Below are 17,901 nucleotides of genomic sequence, written 5' to 3'. Positions count from 1 at the left end.
ATAGATACTTATGGAAAACTGGAGTACTTAATTAACAGCAATTAATGTGACTGTTAATTAATAGGGACGCAGGTGGCGCTGTGGGTTAAAGCCTCAGCGCCTAGGGCTTGCCAATCGAAAGGTCGGCGGTTCGAATCCCTGCGGCGGGGTGCGCTCCCGCTGCTCGGTCCCAGCGCCTGCCAACCTAGCAGTTCGAAAGCACCTCCGGGTGCAAGTAGATAAATAGGGACCGCTTACCAGCGGGAAGGTAAACGGCGTTTCCGTGTGCGGCTCTGGCTCTGGCTCTGGCCAGAGCAGCGATGTCACGCTGGCCACGTGACCCGGAAGTGTCTCCGGACAGCGCTGGCCCCTGGCCTCTTAAGTGAGATGGGCGCACAACCCCAGAGTCTGTCAAGACTGGCCCGTATGGGCAGGGGTACCTTTACCTTTACCTTTAATGTGACTGCAGCTGCTACCAATGCATTAAATTATCAGGATCTTTTTGCATACTACCTAGAAGTGATGACAGAACTGTGAGTCTCTCACACAAAGAAACTTGCATGAGCATCCCCATGCCAAATGCATGTGCTGTGCCCACACTGGGAGCGCATGAATTTGGCTGAGGGGAAAACGCATGCTTCCCTTTTCTTATGAGAACTGGAAATGTGGAGAGTGTGTGTCAGTTGTTTGCCACTGCTGGGAAATAGACAAAATGATCCTTACAGAGCTTCAGTCCTTTAACTAGAAGGGTAAATGCTCCTCCTAATCCTAGAATGTTCCTATCCAACTCATTCTAAATGCGCGCTGAAAGCATTGCAAACTAGAGCTGGAGTCTCCAGCAGGGAACCTCACAGCATGCAACCCGCATGGAAGTTAACTAGTTAGTGAAGGAGCAGCAAGGGATTAGGGCTGGTCTAAATGGACCCAATTAGATTTATTCTGTAGTCTTTGCTGCTTCCTTGGTTTTGTTTCATATTGCCTTTGACACTACGCAGTTAACAATTCTAAATGTATATGAATATATATGTATTAATATATGGGGGGGAAATACCTTCTGATATTTGTTAGATGAAATTATGTCCTGTATCTTCCTCCTTATATGATAAAGTAATTTCTTACTGAAGTCGAGAAGGAAGTTTAAGGTGGTGTGAGAAACATTGTTCCCCAGGATGCACATTTTATTTTTTTATTTTTTTGGGGGGGGGTATCCCATTGTGACATCTGTTCAGAAAGGTTTTGGAAGACTTACAAATATCTACAAAACCTCTAACTAGAGACTTTAGTACAGTGGAATGTGTGTGTGCGCAGCATGGGTGACAATCATCCCAACTTAACTTCTCTAAATAAGTTGTGCTCCCAGACTGAAGCTTCCAAGATGCTTCATTGAATTTTTGGGGGGAAGCTTTCCTTTCAAAATGTTAATTTCCTACCCACCTGGAAAACACCTACAGTCCATTTATTCTCCATCTATGCCAAATCTGTATATATTAATCTCTTGGCACTACATGTCAGCTACTCCAGCTTCTTCGCAGCTCCTGTCAGGTATTCTTTAGCTCAGACAGAGCGTAAATCATCTGGGCATTGGGATCACATCATTAAGACCTGTACAGCACCTGGCACTAGGCTGACACTAAATAATAGGAGCCTCTCATAAAAGATGATATATTCTACAGGCCAAATTAAGCAGGGGCTACGATACGTCTGCGGAATTTAATAAACAATCGATGCACTTAGGGGACCTCCAACTTTCATTGCTACATGCAGAGGATGATTTTCTTGTTGCTTGCAAAGACATAATAATAATAATAATAATAATAATAATAATAATAATAATAATAATATGCTTAGATCCATCCTGCTCCCATCTTGCTGCACCTGTCAGCAGTCCCGTTTCGGATATTGGGGAAGAGTTGCAGTTCCGTGGTAGCGTACGTGCTCTGCGCGCAGAAACCCCTGGTTTGATCCCTGCCATCTCCCGCTAAGCCAAGGAAAGGCCTTGCTGCCTGAAACCTCGGAGGAGGTGCTCCTCCTCCGTGCAAATGCTGGAATGGATGGACCAAGGGCCTGATTCGGCAGCAGCCCGCTTCCCCGTCCCCTCGTGGTGCACAAGGTCTTCTCTTTCACTTCACCGAGCCCCGGTCGCCCACGGCAAGGCAGCTGGTAGGTGTACCCAGTGCGGTACGCCGCCGGTAATATGTTATATACATATGCATGCAGTACGCATTGTGAGAAAGCAGGTCCTGTGCTTACTAGATAGGTACACCTGGCCACGTTTCCTACCCCCCCCCCTTCCCGGCGTGTGTGTAGTGTGACCCACTGTGACTCACCCCCCCCCCGACATCTGGCAAGCGGAGCAGGGGAAGCTCAGCAATGGCTGGCTCCCCTCCGACAGGGCGGAGGCGCTCCTAGTGGCTCCCGGCTCACGAGTAAGTACGACCGCGGGTGGCCCCGAGCGAGCGGCCTGCTTCGGGGGCCCCTCCGCCGCCGTCGCCCCTTTAAGGGAGGCCGGACGCGCTGTGTTTAATGTATCAAATTGTGGCGGGTCACGTGAGGCCCCGGAGAAGGGGTTGAGCAGCGCCGCGGCGGTAGCCGCTGAGAGTCGACCGAGCCGGGCAGCGAGGGGCTGGCGGTGGCTTCGGCGGCTGGGGCTAGGCAGGGCTGGGCTGGGCGCAGACCCGGCGGAGGGGAGCGAGGCGAGGCGCGGGACGGAGGCAGCGGCTCCCTCCGGATTGGACTCCCCATTCTCTCCCTCCTTCCTTCTTTTCCTCCCTCCCCCCCCTTTTTTTGTCCTTGCTTCTCTGGAGGACTTCGCGTTTCGTGATTTATCGGAACCGATCGATCGATCGACTTATTGATCGGTTAAAGGGGCCCTGCTGCTTGGGCGACGCGAAGCCGGGATCGGGTTGAGCCGCTGCTCCTTTAAAGCCGAGCCGGGGAGGGCGGGGGGGGGGGGAGAAGGGGAAATCCTGCGATGCGCCCTTGATCTTTAGTCATCCTTCCGCCCTTGAGTTCCTTCATACCCCCCCACCCCACCCCCACCCCCCTCCCCCCTTTCACACCGACCCTAATGCGCTTTCACCGCCCCTGGGAGAAGAAGAGGAGAGGAAGAGGCGGCGGCGGCGGCGGCAGCGGCATCGCTACCTATTCCTATAGGCAACCCCCCTTCACCTTGATTGCCACCCCGTCGATCTACGCAAAAGACCTCGATTAATTTTTATTGTGCCATCCGCTCTCTTTCTCCCTCTCTTTCTTTCTCTCTCACCCCGGCTCGTTCTCGCATTATTTTGCAAACCTTGAGGGGAGGGGGCTAATAGGTTTTTTTTTAAATGGGCTGTGTATGCTGGGGAAAGAGAGCTCTTCGCTTAGCTCCCCCATCCTGCGCCTTGCATCAGGAAAAGGTTTTTTTTTTAATATAAAAAAAATCTATATAGGGTTTTGTTTTCCCCCCGGTTGGGGGTGTATTGAATCTGAATAATCAGACATATAAACCTATTTTCCACCCCTATCGCCCAGTTTACGTGATCCGGAACGTCTATATTATTCCCTGCTTTCGTTCTGCGTGATAGCGTGGCAATAAGATACCTCTCCTCTGCATCCGACACCCTCCCCCCTTTAATTTTCGTGGGGTCTTTTTCTCTCGGGTTGAAATCGTGGCTCTATTCTATGTTGTTTGTTTCTCTTGCATGTGGCAAAGGTGAAAGATCGTCTGATCCATTGGTCTGCTACTTAATTCTTGTTGTTTGTGACTGAGGGAGCATTAGAAAGAGGTGCGTGCCTGTGTGTATGTGTTTGTGTGTATATATAGATATATACAATATATATATATTTATAAATCACACACACACAAACACGCACACACAGTTTTTAAAATAGAATTTTATTTAAAAGATTGGGGGAGACCCAAGATGGCTGGAGGTGGTTGTGAGGAGTATGTAGGGTTTTTTTTGATCTGATGATAAAAGCTAAAAGGCACAGCAGCTGCGGCTGTATAAACTCAATTTAAAACCCTCCCCTTCCCTCCCTCTTCTCCCCCCCCCATCAGGCGCACACTTTGCAGGGTGGTGCCATCCACCCCTTCAACCCCCCCTCCTGTGTTTTTTTTTAACAGGTTTGTTTCTACTTTCTAAAATAAAATTTAAAAATCTACCAATTAAAAAAAATCATCTCAAAATGGCTGAGGACTGACTGTGTCCTCTTGGAATTGTACATTTCAGCAGTTCCCTTTAAGCTGCTGCTGTCTCTCCTCTCCTCTCCTCTCTCTCCTCCCCCCTCCGGTTTTTTTTTTTTTTTTTTTTTTTTTGCAGGCTGGTTCCAAAAGGAGAAATAGCTTTCATGTCAGAAGGAAAACAGAGAAGCAAAGGGGAAGAGGCGGGGGCTGGGCTCTTCATTAGCAGTTGAGAAATTCCTATTCAGTTTGATCAAGGCATACTTGTTTTCCTTCCAGCAAGAGCAACCCATCACTTTCCAAAAGACCAAGGGTTTTTGGAAGTGGGGGAGGATTGTTTCCATTTCTCTCTTGCTAAAATAAAAACCGAGGCAGATTTTAAGAAGGCAGAAATCCCCACGAGGTATTGTGAGCAGGTTGATTCTCTGGGTTGAATTTGTCTTCAGTGGTTTCCACCCTCCTGGGTTGTCCTCCCCCTCTTCTCTTCATTCCTATTTGTGAAAGGAGCTAAGGATGGGAGGGTCCCTTTGGCTCTGGGCTGGAATTTCATCCGAATGATTGACCCGTCTTCCTACTGAGATTGCACTCTTCCAAAGCCAATGAAGAATATATATATATATATTGCACCATTCAGCTGCGTTAGAAGTTAGCTGGTCTTCCGTCTGGATTGTATCTCCCAACTTTTTTGTGGTTTAATTAAAGACTTGCATTCTGAACTCTTTGATGGGAGGACAAATAATTTGAAAAGCGATTCTTTTGAGTTTGGTCAGGAGAGAGACAAGTTCTTTTAAAATATCAAATCTTGGGCAGAAAGACACAATAATTTGGCAGTGTTTAACTTAGAAGGTTTATATGGCATTTGGACTCCATTCTGGATTTTGTATGGAATTTTTTCAGTTCTCGGTAAGTTCTTTGCTTTTGCTTTTTAGAATCAAAAGTTAAAACTTTGAGTTAAAGATTGTTTGATTTTAAAACTTGCAAGCTTTTGTGGTTAACTTAATTGTACCCATTGGATCGTGCTGCTGGGTTTTCCGGTGTGTGTCTCTGTCTTGTTTTACCTGGAATCTTAGGAGATAATTCTTAATTTTAATTTTTTTTTTTGTTCATTAGCAACTTAGTGGCCTTTCTGTTGCAAAAGTGGAAACTCATCACCATCTGCGTTAGTAGACCAAAAACTGACTTTTTAAAGAGAGATTGCCGAAAATAAAAATCTGTTGGTGTGAGACATGGCTGAAAACTGGAAGAACTGTTTTGAAGAAGAACTTATATGCCCCATTTGCCTGCATGTCTTTGTGGAACCTGTCCAGCTTCCTTGTAAGCACAACTTCTGTAGAGGATGCATAGGAGAGGCATGGGCCAAAGAGACAGGGCTTGTGCGTTGTCCTGAATGTAATCAGGCCTACAACCAAAAGCCCAACCTTGAGAAGAACTTAAAGCTGACCAACATTGTGGAGAAGTTCAACTCTCTCAACCTGGAAAAGACTCCCTCCGTCTTGCACTGTGTCTTCTGCCGGCGTGGGCCACCTTTGCCTGCCCAGAAGATCTGCCTGAGGTGCGAAGCTCCCTGCTGCCAGTCTCATGTTCAGACACACCTGCAGCAGCCCTCCACAGCACGTGGGCACCTCCTGGTGGAGGCGGATGACGTCAGGGCCTGGAGTTGCCCCCAGCACAATGCCTACCGGTTGTACCACTGCGAGGCTGAGCAGGTTGCGGTTTGCCAGTTTTGTTGCTACTACAGTGGGGCACACCAAGGGCATTCGGTGTGTGACGTGGAGATCCGGCGCAATGAGATCAGGGTAAGTGTGGAAAATTGCCTCCATGTTGTTGCTGGTTTTGGTCTGGAAGGTACTAGCAGAGTGTGTGGTGCCGTGCAAGAGAAGCTCAAAAAGTAAATTCTCTGCCGCAGAGGGTATCCAGTTTGTAAAAGACCAACCCCCCACACCCAAACCCATTAGATCTGCCAGGCCTGATCAGAGGCCCAAGAAGGCACTGCTGAGACAAGGTAAATAATAACTGGTGGTGCAATGAAACTGTGTGTCCCCCTCCTCTCCAGTTTTCTCGATTGCATATCAACTGGATCAATATTGGCCCAGCAGCTCTTTTTAACCTCTAGTTCTGCCAGGAACAGTTTTATCCTTAATGAGAAAGGCTGCCTCTTCTGCTTACATGTTGCCTTTTACAATAAGGAGCCATTCTGTCTAAAGGTGACCTTTCTATTTCTGTTTATTTATTATTATTTTTTTGCAAGGCCTACAGAAAATATTTTCCCATCGGTGCCAATAAGGGTTTTCTGTGGGTTGCTGTGTGCAGTCCTGCTCCACCTTTACCAGTGCTTGTGCTGACATCTTAGATGTGCTGAAAACGAGGAAGTAAACAAAAGCTGACATGATCTTTTCAGGCCTCATTAGAAATGCAACAAGGGAAATAGACCCTCACTGAACAGGATGTGATGGGGGAAGGGAAGCGGGTAAAGCGGGCTCTGTGTGTGTGTGTGTGTGTTGCTTTCAATTTGAATGTGGCCATTCAAACAATAGTGGGGGGATGGGGGTGTGGTGGTGGTCTCTGAGGTTGTTTGTCACCCTGTGAAAACAATAGGACCTTCAAATCTTCTAACTGCTCCGCAAACAATTGGGAGAATAGGAGGAAATCTGCTAAAGCTGCAGGTCATTTGTATATAGTTAAGAGATAAGCACAGGCCTATTAGCAGGTATAAAAGGGTTCTCCCTGTAGATAATTCTTCTCAGTAGTCAGCAAGTGCTGCAAATTTTGCTTGGCAACTCCTGCCCCCACATTGCTTTCTCTCCCCCCCCTTTTTTTTGATTAAATAAGCCTCCCTTTGCTCTCTGGCTTGCCCTGGGAACCTTTTCGACAGGCCCAACCCCTCTGCTTCTCTCCCACAAGAATGGAGCAGAGGGGAAATCCAATGGACTGGGCGGCTGAGTGCTCTGAAATCTGGTTTCGGGCAGCTTTTTCTCCCAGGGGTTGGGAGCCAGGCCTTGATTACAATGCAGCTCTCCTATTGTAAGGCTTGTCAATGTCAACTCTCCATCTTCCTCCCTCCCTTCCCTGTCCTTTCTGGGCCAAGCTGCTGAGAAGGGGGAAAATTCCATATGACCTCCGTCCCTCTCTCATCATTGCCTTGGCTTCATGCTCTGGAGGGGAGAGGTGGGAGGCCATTTCTCCTTTCTGAACCATCCAGATGGGAAGGCCTATCCCAGTGACAAGCCATTCTTTAGGGTCAGGAGAAAGGGAGTGTCATTGGCATGGCTGCCTAAATGTCCAGCAGGCTCAGGGTAGCATTATGTCCCATCAGTGGAACAGAGTTTGGGGCAGCGAGGGTGGGGTGTGTGTGTGGAGATATTTGTAATTCAAATATCTGTGGCTTTTGGATATTAAGTTGAAACCTGAGATAATGGCATTATTGGTTGGTGTTGCACATGCAGAAATTGGGGGATTGGGACAGAATATCTCCATAAGGATCCATGAAGGTTGACTGAGGGGTGCATCCTCAGGGTCATTTAATGTAGTTGCAGCAGTGTGGCCTGGCTAATAGTGGAAAAAGGTGATTGAAGACTGTTAAAAGAATAGATTTCACCCATAATGGACACACACACACCACTTCCATTTACACATGCTTATGGTTCTAATCTGCATTGGTGAAGGAGACCTTGGAAAGTAGGGAGGGAGATTTTACAGCAGATTACTTCAGATTTACTTCAAGGATGTGAGCCTGAATATGTGGCATAAGTCAAACAGGCAGGCAGGTGTCTGAGACAGCTTCTTCCCCAAGCCTGGCTGCCTAGGCCTTTCCCCTCCTTGCTCCTCTTCGCTTAGGCCCCTGCCTCTTCTTTCTGACCCGATCCTGTTGCCTTGAAACCTCAAAGCGGCGCAAACAGGCCCTCAGCTTCTCTTCAGGCATCGTTGTGTAGGATAAATATTTAACAACAAATGAACAGTGGTGCCTGTAAAACAGGGACAACTTCCTGTGTATTCTAACAGTGCCAAAATGACTCACAATTTAGCCATTAAAAAGCGGAGTGGAGGGAGAGAGAAAGAAAGAAAGAAAGAAAGAAAGAGAGAGAGGAGTTGTAAATAAAATTTGCTATCTCATTATTTTCCAATTGGACAGCCAGGTCCTTGTGGGGATTTTCGGGGCAGAAAGAGGAGCCTGTGAGCTTGAACAGGAAGGCTGTTTTCTCCCCCCCCCCCCATTTTCTTTTTGGGAAGCCAAAAGATCACGTTGGAGGTGCCAGCGGCTCCACCACGCCCACACAGGAAGAAGGAAGATCTAGCTAGGCTGCTAGGAAGCTCAAAGGGTTGGTTTCTCCCTCCCCCTCCTTTCTTTCTATTAATAGGCACCCATGAGGGAGAAGAGGGAGGACTGCTGGGTTAAGCAGAAAAGATGCCTTTTCCCCCCAGATCTGGGAGAGGCCTGGTGATGACGTGACTGGTGAACTGAGACTGGCAAATCCCAGTGGCAATTCAGTTTAGAGAGAGCTTGTTCTTAATGAGTCAATTTTTAGGAATTTTTTAGCTGGGTCCACACCCATCTTTCTGCTAGAAGTTTCTCTTTGGGGTTTCTTTCTTTTGCTGAAGGCTTTTTAATGTGGAAGCTACGGCCAGTCTCCTTTTTAGTCTCTCCCTGCTTTTAGTAGTTGGGCCGCATTCTGCTCGGGTTGCGCAAAAGTCCTTCTAGAATCTCCGCTGGGAATTTGCCTGAATAAGCGGAGACGGCCTGGACCAGCTACAGCGGCTGAACTCTGTGTCCTTGTTGTGTTGGGATGGGCAGATCTAGGTTCTGTTCTCTCTTCTGCTGGCAAAGAGCTTGCCCATTGTACAGTGTAGCTTGTGTGCTTCTCTTGGCTCTGCCAAACCTACCACCTTTTGGGTGGTAAGCTACTGACCGTAATGCACGAAGGCTCACTTGTCTCCTATAGCTCTTTTAACCACCCCTGAGCTTGTGTTTGCCACTTCTCACTGAAAGTAATGAGGTTTTTAAAGTTGAGGCTTCCCATGCAATAATATCTGAATAGAATATTTGCTTAAGGTCTGAAAGGGCTGAGCTGCTACATCACTCTGCTGCTCCCTGAAAGAGCACTGCTAGCTTAGAGGTATGCCCATCCCAGTTGTCTTTTCACATAATATGCGTCTGAATGGAGCCAAAGTATACGTATTCACTCTTGCACATTCCTTTTCAAGAGTGTCCCTTTCCCCCTGCCCTTCCTTTGTTTTCCTCTACTGTTGAAATTTCAGCTGTAAATGAAGTGGGGGCAGGGACTGGCATCTCTTGCTTAGGCAGTTTCTTCGTAAAGCACCATGTGTGTTGTTGGTGATATAGCTGCCAGTATCTGATGCAGTCTGCACCTCTTCCTGCCTTGAGTGCTGTTACATTCCCAGTTTCCTTGCTTGAAGGTTAGTACTTCATTAAAGAAGCATCAGCCTTGCCACTGTATCTCTCATGGCCACCCTTGACTAGCATGCTGAGATGTTCCTCCTCCTGACTGTTGTTCTACTGCTCTGCAAAAAAGTGCGTGCTCTCTCTCTCCCCCTCTGTGTGTGTGTGTGTCACTCAAACACACACACACACACACACACACACACACCTCCTTTTTGAAAAATAAAAATCCCGTTCCTATATGCTCCTATGTGGCAATTTCCCTGGAAACCTCTTTTATTTTTTTGGGCAGCCATGTGATTTTAGGCTGCACAGATTTCATTGTGCATATTAAGCAATCTCTATTATGCTTTTTTTTTAAAAAAAGAAAAAAAATAGAAAAAAGCATCCTGTCCTATGAGAAGGAGGCATTATTATATTGTATTATATTGTATTATATTGTATTATATTGTATTATATTGTATTATATTAATGTCAGGGGTTCAGGAGCAGAGGCACAGGGAAGAGAGGAGATGGAGAGCGAAGGGGAAGAATCCGAGGGGAGCGTAGGAGAAGAGGACAGTGGACCAAGGGATTCCATGAGCCTCTCCAGCGAATCGGAAGATTCACAGAAGGGGGCGCCAGTGGCCAGGGGTAGGGGGTTCCCAAGGGGAACCCCCCAGGAGCAAGGGGGCAGCGGGGACTCCCAGAGCAGTAGTTGGAAATCAGGACCAGCTTCCCCACCAGAGCAGAGTGGGGGGGAAGAGTCCCAAGGATCGGGGCCAGTGCATTCCCCACCAGGGAGAGAAGATAAGGCAGGGCTGACCACACCTCCATCGGAGAGTCAGACAACGGAGGGGAGGTCAGATCCGGCCAGTATCCCGGAAGAGGGAAGCAGTGACAGAAGTAGTGTAACGGTCAGGAGGAAGGTCACTGGGTTGGCGCGAGAGGCAAGTTCAAATGTACAGGAGCGCGGGACAGCAGAGAATGAGGATTGGGAACCGGGTCCTAAAGCCCGCCGGAGGGAGGGGGAGGAGCTAAGCGACTCAGCGTCGGAAGAGTCCAGAAAGGGCAATGCCCCAGCGGGCAGGAGGACCCAGAGGAGGAGAGAGCAGCGTAAAAGGTGGAGCAGGGCTAGGATCTTAAACTGGTGTCATAGGGGAGGAGACTCAGACGGTACTTCGCCGGTCTAGGGTTAAGACGCAGAGCTGCGCGCTGCGGCTTGGAAATGGAAACTGAACATCAATAAAGACTTTTGTACATAACGACAGCCTGGCGTTGGTCCTCTGTGAGCTGGGACCTAGGGGCAGCTCTGACAATTATATTATATTATTTATATTATAACCCAGTTTTAGTATGAACTTTATTCTGCCCCTTCCACTTTCCTTTCCAGGCCATTTTCCACTTCAGGGGCTCCCCCCATGGACCTAATGTTCAGAAGTGAAATGAGGCACACTGGTACAAGGGCCCCCTAAACTGTGAACTAGCATTAGGAGAGGTATGGGAAGCTGTAGTCCAGCAGCTCCCATAATCTCTGAGCAGCAGCCATTGTGGCTGTGGATGATGGATGTTAGGACACTAGCAATGTTTGGCGGTTGGCAGGTTCTCCCGTCCTGCTTTAGGAAAAGGCAGCTAAGATCTAGACAAGGGTCTAGGGCAAAGATTAATAACGAATGTTTGACCTTTAAACAATGGAATTCATGAGTGGTAAAGTTTAGGGTGCATCTTCTTGGAGTGTTTCTGCCAGTACTGGAGGACTATTTTAATGGCTTAATTTTGGGTAAAGAAGTGGCATGTACAGCAGCAGATGGGAGACAATTAGCTGGTGGTGGGAGGAGAAATGCAAATCCAAACTCCTGGATTGTTGCCAGGTATGTTAAAAGGGCGCATATATATACTGCTGAGCCTTTAGTCAAGCCTTGTGAGCCTGTTTGTCTTTTTTTAAATGAATGAGAACCTAAGGAGAGCCTGCTGGATCAGGTCAAAGGTGCAAGCTAGCCCAGCACTGCGCATTCATGGGGACCAACCAGATTGGGGGGTTGCTGTGTCAAGATGCTTGCAGTACAGTCATACCTCGGTTTACAGACACTTCAGGTTGTGTTTTTTTGGGTTACAGACCTACCAAAACCCGGAAGTTCCGGAACGGGTTACTTCCGGGTTTCGGGGATCACGCATGTGCAGAAGCGCCGAATTGCAACCCATGCATGCACAGACGCGTCACTGTGGGTTGCGAACGCTGCAGGTTGTGAACGTGTAACCTGCACGGATCACGTTCGCAGCCCGAGCGTCCACTGTACTTTACAGTTCTGCAAAAAATAAATGTGGACTGCCCTGTTCCAAACATTTAGGGAGAGCCATAGCATCCACCGGGCGTGCAGATGGTCCTAGTTTCAATCCTTGGCCTCTCTGGGGAGTGTTGAGAATGTCCCCTGTTTGAAACCTTGAAGAGCTGCTCCCTGCTCCATGCCCCCTTCAAGTACTTGCTGGAATGTGTCCTAGAACTCTTGTGATGTGACTTGCTTGGATGGAGAGAGGGGCATGTAGAAACTTTTTGACTTTTGTGCAGCTGGAATGTTGTGAACTGTAGAGACGCGCTGCCTCTGTTGCTCCACCCACTTGGCTTCTGGCCTTGCCCAAAGCTCCCCTGGTGTAGAAGATGCTGAGCCAGTCAGGCCAGGGGTCTGTCTCTGTATTACACAGCTTCCGATGTGCCTGGAAAATTTCGTGTAGCATTTGTGTGTGCTGCATGAAGTGTGTAAGGGAGATGCTGTCAGGGAATGGCAGAACTGTGTGGCAGACATAGGGATGCTCCTTTCTGAGGCTCATCCAGGGGAAGGGGCCAGTGATTTATGGGGTTTTGTGCCCACCCGTGAAGCAGGAGCCAGGGCTGTAGCAAGGGGAAGAGTTTGAGCAGGTGCAGGAAACATAAGAAGCATAGGAAGAGACTTGCTGAGAGGAATAGCACCCACACCCCCTTCCTTGCTGTATCCAAGGACCAGGAGGGGCTTGAAGAGGCTGGCACAGTGGCAACGTCTGTGCAGAATTCACAGGTTGCTAGGCCTGGGTATGCTCAGGGCAGATGTGTTCTCCACGCACACTGGGAGATGGTATTTCACGTGTCTGGAAACCTGCACCTTCCTTTCACACTTTACCACAGCAAGCGGTGGTGTGTAGATGGAAGGGACCACGAGGGTCATCTAGTCCAACCTTCTGCAATGCAAGAATCCTTTTACCCAGTCGGGGGCTCAAACCCACATTCCTGAGATTGAATGTCTCATGCCCTGCCAACTGAGCTATCCCCAATGTGAAACAGTTTTTTTTCTAATTCCCTGCAGTTATTTTCCTTTTTGTTGGTGGCTTCTGGGCATCAAGAGAAATGGTGACAACCAGTAAGTTAGTGCCAGGATCATGATAAAACTGCAGTGGGTTGTCCTCCTAGGAAGTAGCAGAGCTGATAGTGAAATACCAGGAGGTGGTACTTGTGTCAACCCTAAACAAGGTGAAAAACAAGCATGCATATTTTAAGTATGCACCCCCTTGCACACTGTCTGCTTGTAAACAGAACTCTGAGTTTTGTTTGTTTGATACACAGGTATAATTTCAACACATCAAATTCCTGCCTGCCCTTTACGAGAAACTGTGTTGTCTTTGCCTGAGGGAAGGCCTCTTACATACAGACTGGTATGGGCAATTTCCCCAAACAGACACAATAGAAATTTGTGACAAGCAGAAGCCTTTTTAAAAAAAGTTGTGCAATAATTTTGCATACTGTTGACATTGAGCAAAATACATAGGGAATAGCTTGCATCTATAATGTGGATATTGTAGTGGGATTGCAACTTCCTCTCCCATTTTACCCTCTCAAAAAGGTTGTGATCAAATAAATTTGGACTTCATCTTTGCTTTTCAGTTTCCACAATTCTAGTTTATCCTGGAGAGTAGAAATATTCTAAGCAGGGGTACAGGACTCTGAAAAAGAATCTGACTGCTGCCCAGTTCTGTTCTTAGGCCTTCTGGAAAGATCAGACTTCTGGACTATTTCTGGTTGCTGGGAGTTAACTCTTGTAGAAAAGGCCTATAACCTATTTTGGCCTGTTGCTGAAAATGCAAGCAGAGGGGATCTCCATTTCACTGCTAATTTGAATGTTCAGTGTCATCACTGGTGGGTTAAATTGAGGCAAAGGATTTTTATCGGACTACAAAATGTTATTTCACTTATGATGCCAAGATATCCACGTTATCCGTGACTGTTTCTTGTGAATGGTTCGCTACCCCACTAAAGGTAAAGGTAAAGGTACCCCTGCCCGTACGGGCCAGTCTTGACAGACTCGGGGGTTGTGCGCCCATCTCACTTAAGAGGCCAGGGGCCAGTGCTGTCCGGAGACACTTCTGGGTCACGTGGCCAGCGTGACATTGCTGCTCTGGCGAGCCAGAGCCGCACACGGAAACGCCGTTTACCTTCCCGCTGGTAAGCGGTCCCTATTTATCTACTTGCACCTGGAGGTGCTTTCGAACTGCTAGGTTGGCAGGCACTGGGACCGAGCAGCGGGAGCGCACCCCGCCGCAGGGATTCGAACCGCCGACCTTTCGATCAGCAAGTCCTAGGCGCTGAGGCTTTAACCCACAGCGCCACCTGCGTCCCTCATCCCACTACAGGTGTTAATACATTCATCTCAACAATGTCACCAGTCTGCTTTTGTAGAAGATTTGCCTATTTGGCATACATTTAAGCTCTAATTATTACTGCCTATAACTTTGTTTCTCATTGCCGTTCAGTTTTCTCCTTCATATACCTGCCAACTAAGATTTCAACTGATGAAGTGGGATTCAGTCCACAAAAGCTTATGCCATAATACATTTGCTAGTCTTTAACGTGCCACAAGACTTTCTGTTGTTTATGCTGCAGGAGACTAACACTTCTGCTTATTTTTTTTATTTTATTGCATGTTTCCGTTGCTTTTGACTTATTGCTTATTGTGGCTTTTAAGTTCACCATGGATAAATCTGTTAATTAAATTGCATTTGTTGCAGGCACCATCCTAAGGTGCATCATTAGCAAAAACAAAAAAACTTCAGCAGTGTATCAACTGCCATGATTCACAATTAAGATAATTTTTGTGCTGAACCAAACCTCACAAGAGTTCAGCTTTTTTGCCACTAAGAGTTCAACTTGCAGAGGAGCTGAACTCTTGTAAGGGCTTGGTACAGTAGTCTATCTCATTGCAAAACAAATAAATCTTCATTGTGAATATGGCCCTCCAGGAGACACTAATGAAGAAACCAATTTGCTAGAACAATACCTCCACCAAGCATGTCAGAACTATTAAGAATGAATGTTTCTTGCTGCTAAAAGCTACTAACTGCCCTAATCAGGGCTATGGAAAATATTTAAAATTCCAAGGCATCAGAATCAAAAGGTTTCATCAGCAGCACTGGAACTTTACGGTTGTGGAATACACCCAACGTGGGAAGTCTGCAGCCATTTCCATTAGCTTATAGGGTCCAATGCAGGAGCTTCTGACCTTTAGTCTTTATACCTTTTGGGCTAAGCATGGAACCTTTGTATCATGTCCTAAGAGATACTGACTGCTTTTGGGCAGTTGCCTGCTTTGGAAGCTCCCGGTTTGAAGTAATCACAAATCATAGTTTGCCAATTTGGACACAAATTAAGCTTTAGTTTGCAGTTAAAACAGGAAGTAAAGAATGAGGGGTGGGAGGAGCCTTGGCTTGGGGGATCAACACTGAAGTCTGCACAGTTTGCTTGTGGCTTGGCTTCTGTTGTCTTTCAAAAATTTATTCATCTTTGAGCCATTTCCTTCTTGATGCCTTGCATTCGTAGTGTTAAGAGAGCTACATCTTTACTGCGTATTTTGCTTGCTGAAGAATTGTGCTCAGACTGCATGCACACCATGAATTTAAAGCACAGTCCCTGCCCCCAAGAATTCTGGGAGCTGTAGTTTGTTCAGGGTGCTTAGAATTGTAGCTCTGTTACAGGTAAACTACAATTTCCAGAATTCTTCCTTCCTTTCTTTTTAGGGGAGGGGAAGCAAGGTGCTTTAAATGTAGAGTGTGTACACAGCTCAAGGTATGTGTTTCTTTAAAAGTCAGCCCTTGATTGCCTACAATGATTTGCAGCACTGAACTGGTTTAGTTTTCATTTTGCGAATTTGCAGCCATTGAAGTGTTTTGGTTTTTTTAAAGACCTTTCTCAGTGCTTTTAAAAGTGATTTGAAAGACTACAGCATGAAATAAACACATCTTTAAAAATTCCCTGTTCTCTTTATGTGTGCCTATACTTTTACAGCAAATGCAGTAGACTTAATGATATGGCATAGGCACCATTTAAAATGCCATTCTTTAGCCACATGTAAAGGTAAAGGTAAAGGTACCCCTGCCCGTACGGGCCAGTCTTGACAGACTTTAGGGTTGTGCTCCCATCTCACTTAAGAGGCCAGGGGCCAGCGCTGTCCGGAGACACTTCCGGGTCACGTGGCCAGCGTGACATCGCTGCTCTGGCAAGCCAGAGCCGCACACGGAAACGCCGTTTACCTTCCCGCTGGTAAGCGGTCCCTATTTATCTACTTGCACCCGGAGGTGCTTTCGAACTGCTAGGTTGGCAGGCGCTGGGACCGAGCAGCGGGAGCGCACCCCGCCGCAGGGATTCGAACCGCCAACCTTTCGATCGGCAAGCCCTAGGCGCTGAGGCTTTAACCCACAGCGCCACCTGCGTCCCTACTTAGCCACATGTAGTTCCTCTTAAACTTGGTCCTTTAAAAGAGGGGAGGCCAAGGGGAGGCAGAATATTGCCTTAAGGACTCTTTAGACCACACCACTTGCTAGCACTGCTTATTGCCCCTCTCTGTGCTTTTGCCTTGCTTACTCTGAATGTGTCTTTGATAGTGGAAGATAAATAGATAATGTGTGTTCCTGCCTTTTGCATGGCTGGAGTGTAGTCTGCTCTCACATGCATTACTTTGCCCACTCTTGTCTCTGGCTCTCCCTATCACCTGCATGCAGCCCACCCAAAGTTTCACCACAAGGGAATGCAGTCTTTGGCTAGAAAATGGTTCCTCACCCCTGAGTCACAGGGATACACATAACTTTAAAACAGTTATGTGGAACATTTGGCCCTCCCAGATATTGCTAAACTGCAACTCCCATCATCCCTGGTAATTGGTGAATCTTGTAGAGGCTGATGGGAGTTGAAGGTTCATCAACACCAGGGAGAATAGGGGAGGCAAAGGTTTTCTACTCTGCCTCTAAAGCCATAATATTTGTAAGTTGTCTTTTAAAAGTAAAAAAATATTCTGTGCATGAAATCCATTCCCCCTTTCAGGTTTATCACTTGTGTCTGGCATTGCAAGCATTTTGTACACCAAAGCTTTTATGAAAGCTCAGTTTTCGCCTCATAGAAGGGAAATTGTCTTGCTGCATCAGTTCTGCTGTGGGTAACATGCAGGAAAGATGCTTCTGAGAATGAAAGGGATGTGAAATTAGCATGGAGATGGGGGCAATGGGTCTACCAGACAGAAATGCATTTTTGTGAGCAAAACATGTCAAAAGGAGCCATCTTTGGGGAGAGATCTTGAACTGAATACTTCAGCATTGCAAATGAGTAGCAAGGAAGGGAGAGAGAGAGGCAGCCAGAAACCTCAACATGAGCAGGCCTGGCATGTTTTGCCTATTTGGGCAGAGGAGGTGTTAGCAAATTCACTCCAAATGTCCTGTTCTCTCACCTTATATCACTTGGAGCAACTGACCACTGCAAGCCCTACCACCCCTTCTGGTGGCAGGATAATTCAGGTGGGCTTTTGTGCTTGAGTAGTTCTGGCAGGAGTGCATTATCTTGCTGAAAAAGAGTCCTGTTCACTTTTGGTGTTTTAAAAATGCAGAGTTAGTCCAGCTCCACCCAAACTATAGGGCAGCCAAGCAGCGAGAGAGAAAACAGAATCCTTAACCAGAGACTGTCTCTAAGGGGCTCCTGAAGCCCAGCCACTGTACTTGAAGGGTGGTACTTAAAAACCCTTTAAAGCATAGATGGCGGTGTCATGTTCTCCGCATAGGCATAATCTTGATGGGGTGATCTTCCTCTTCCCCAGCCTTCCCTGTCTTTGTTTTTCTTTCCCCCCTCCCTTTTTTGTGAGTTAACATACTTGCACTCATGATTATAATCTTGCATGGGCGGTAGGAGCATAAGTTTCCTCCGGCTGGCCTGTAAACGTGCTGCCATCTGCTTTCCCAGCTCCCTTTGCTGCTATGCCTGTCACTTTAAATGTTAAGCTGCAGGCTTTCTCTTCCCTCTTCCCCAACGCAGCAGCAGAAGCTATTCCAGTCCTGCCTCTCCCTCCCTGAGAGAGGCCCAGCCCTGCTGCTGCTCTCACGT

At 47.3% G+C, this 17,901-nt stretch overlaps 1 protein-coding gene across 3 annotated transcripts in view; it reads left to right on the top strand.

Moving 5' to 3' along the window:
- Positions 1-2,317: 2,317 nt before the first annotated feature.
- Positions 2,318-17,901, top strand: part of TRIM8 (tripartite motif containing 8) — a 69,491-nt gene continuing 53,907 nt past the window's right edge. Inside the window, exons 1-2 of one of the 3 annotated variants that reach the window (XM_079977470.1) lie at positions 2,318-2,405; positions 5,255-5,940. In XM_079977470.1, the coding sequence (XP_079833596.1) occupies positions 5,371-5,940 (570 nt within the window). In that variant the 5' untranslated portion in view covers positions 2,318-2,405; positions 5,255-5,370. Of the gene's footprint in view, positions 2,406-2,990; positions 5,048-5,254; positions 5,941-17,901 lie in introns of those variants that run through there. The other 2 variants (XM_079977469.1, XM_079977471.1) reach the window with 2 other exon arrangements.

The sequence above is a fragment of the Podarcis cretensis genome, assembly GCF_951804945.1.
Source record: "Podarcis cretensis genome assembly, chromosome: 5".
Taxonomy (NCBI): Eukaryota; Metazoa; Chordata; class Lepidosauria; order Squamata; family Lacertidae; genus Podarcis; species Podarcis cretensis.
The sequence above is the reverse complement of the archived record's forward strand: the minus strand, read 5'-3'. Positions and strand labels throughout refer to the sequence as shown.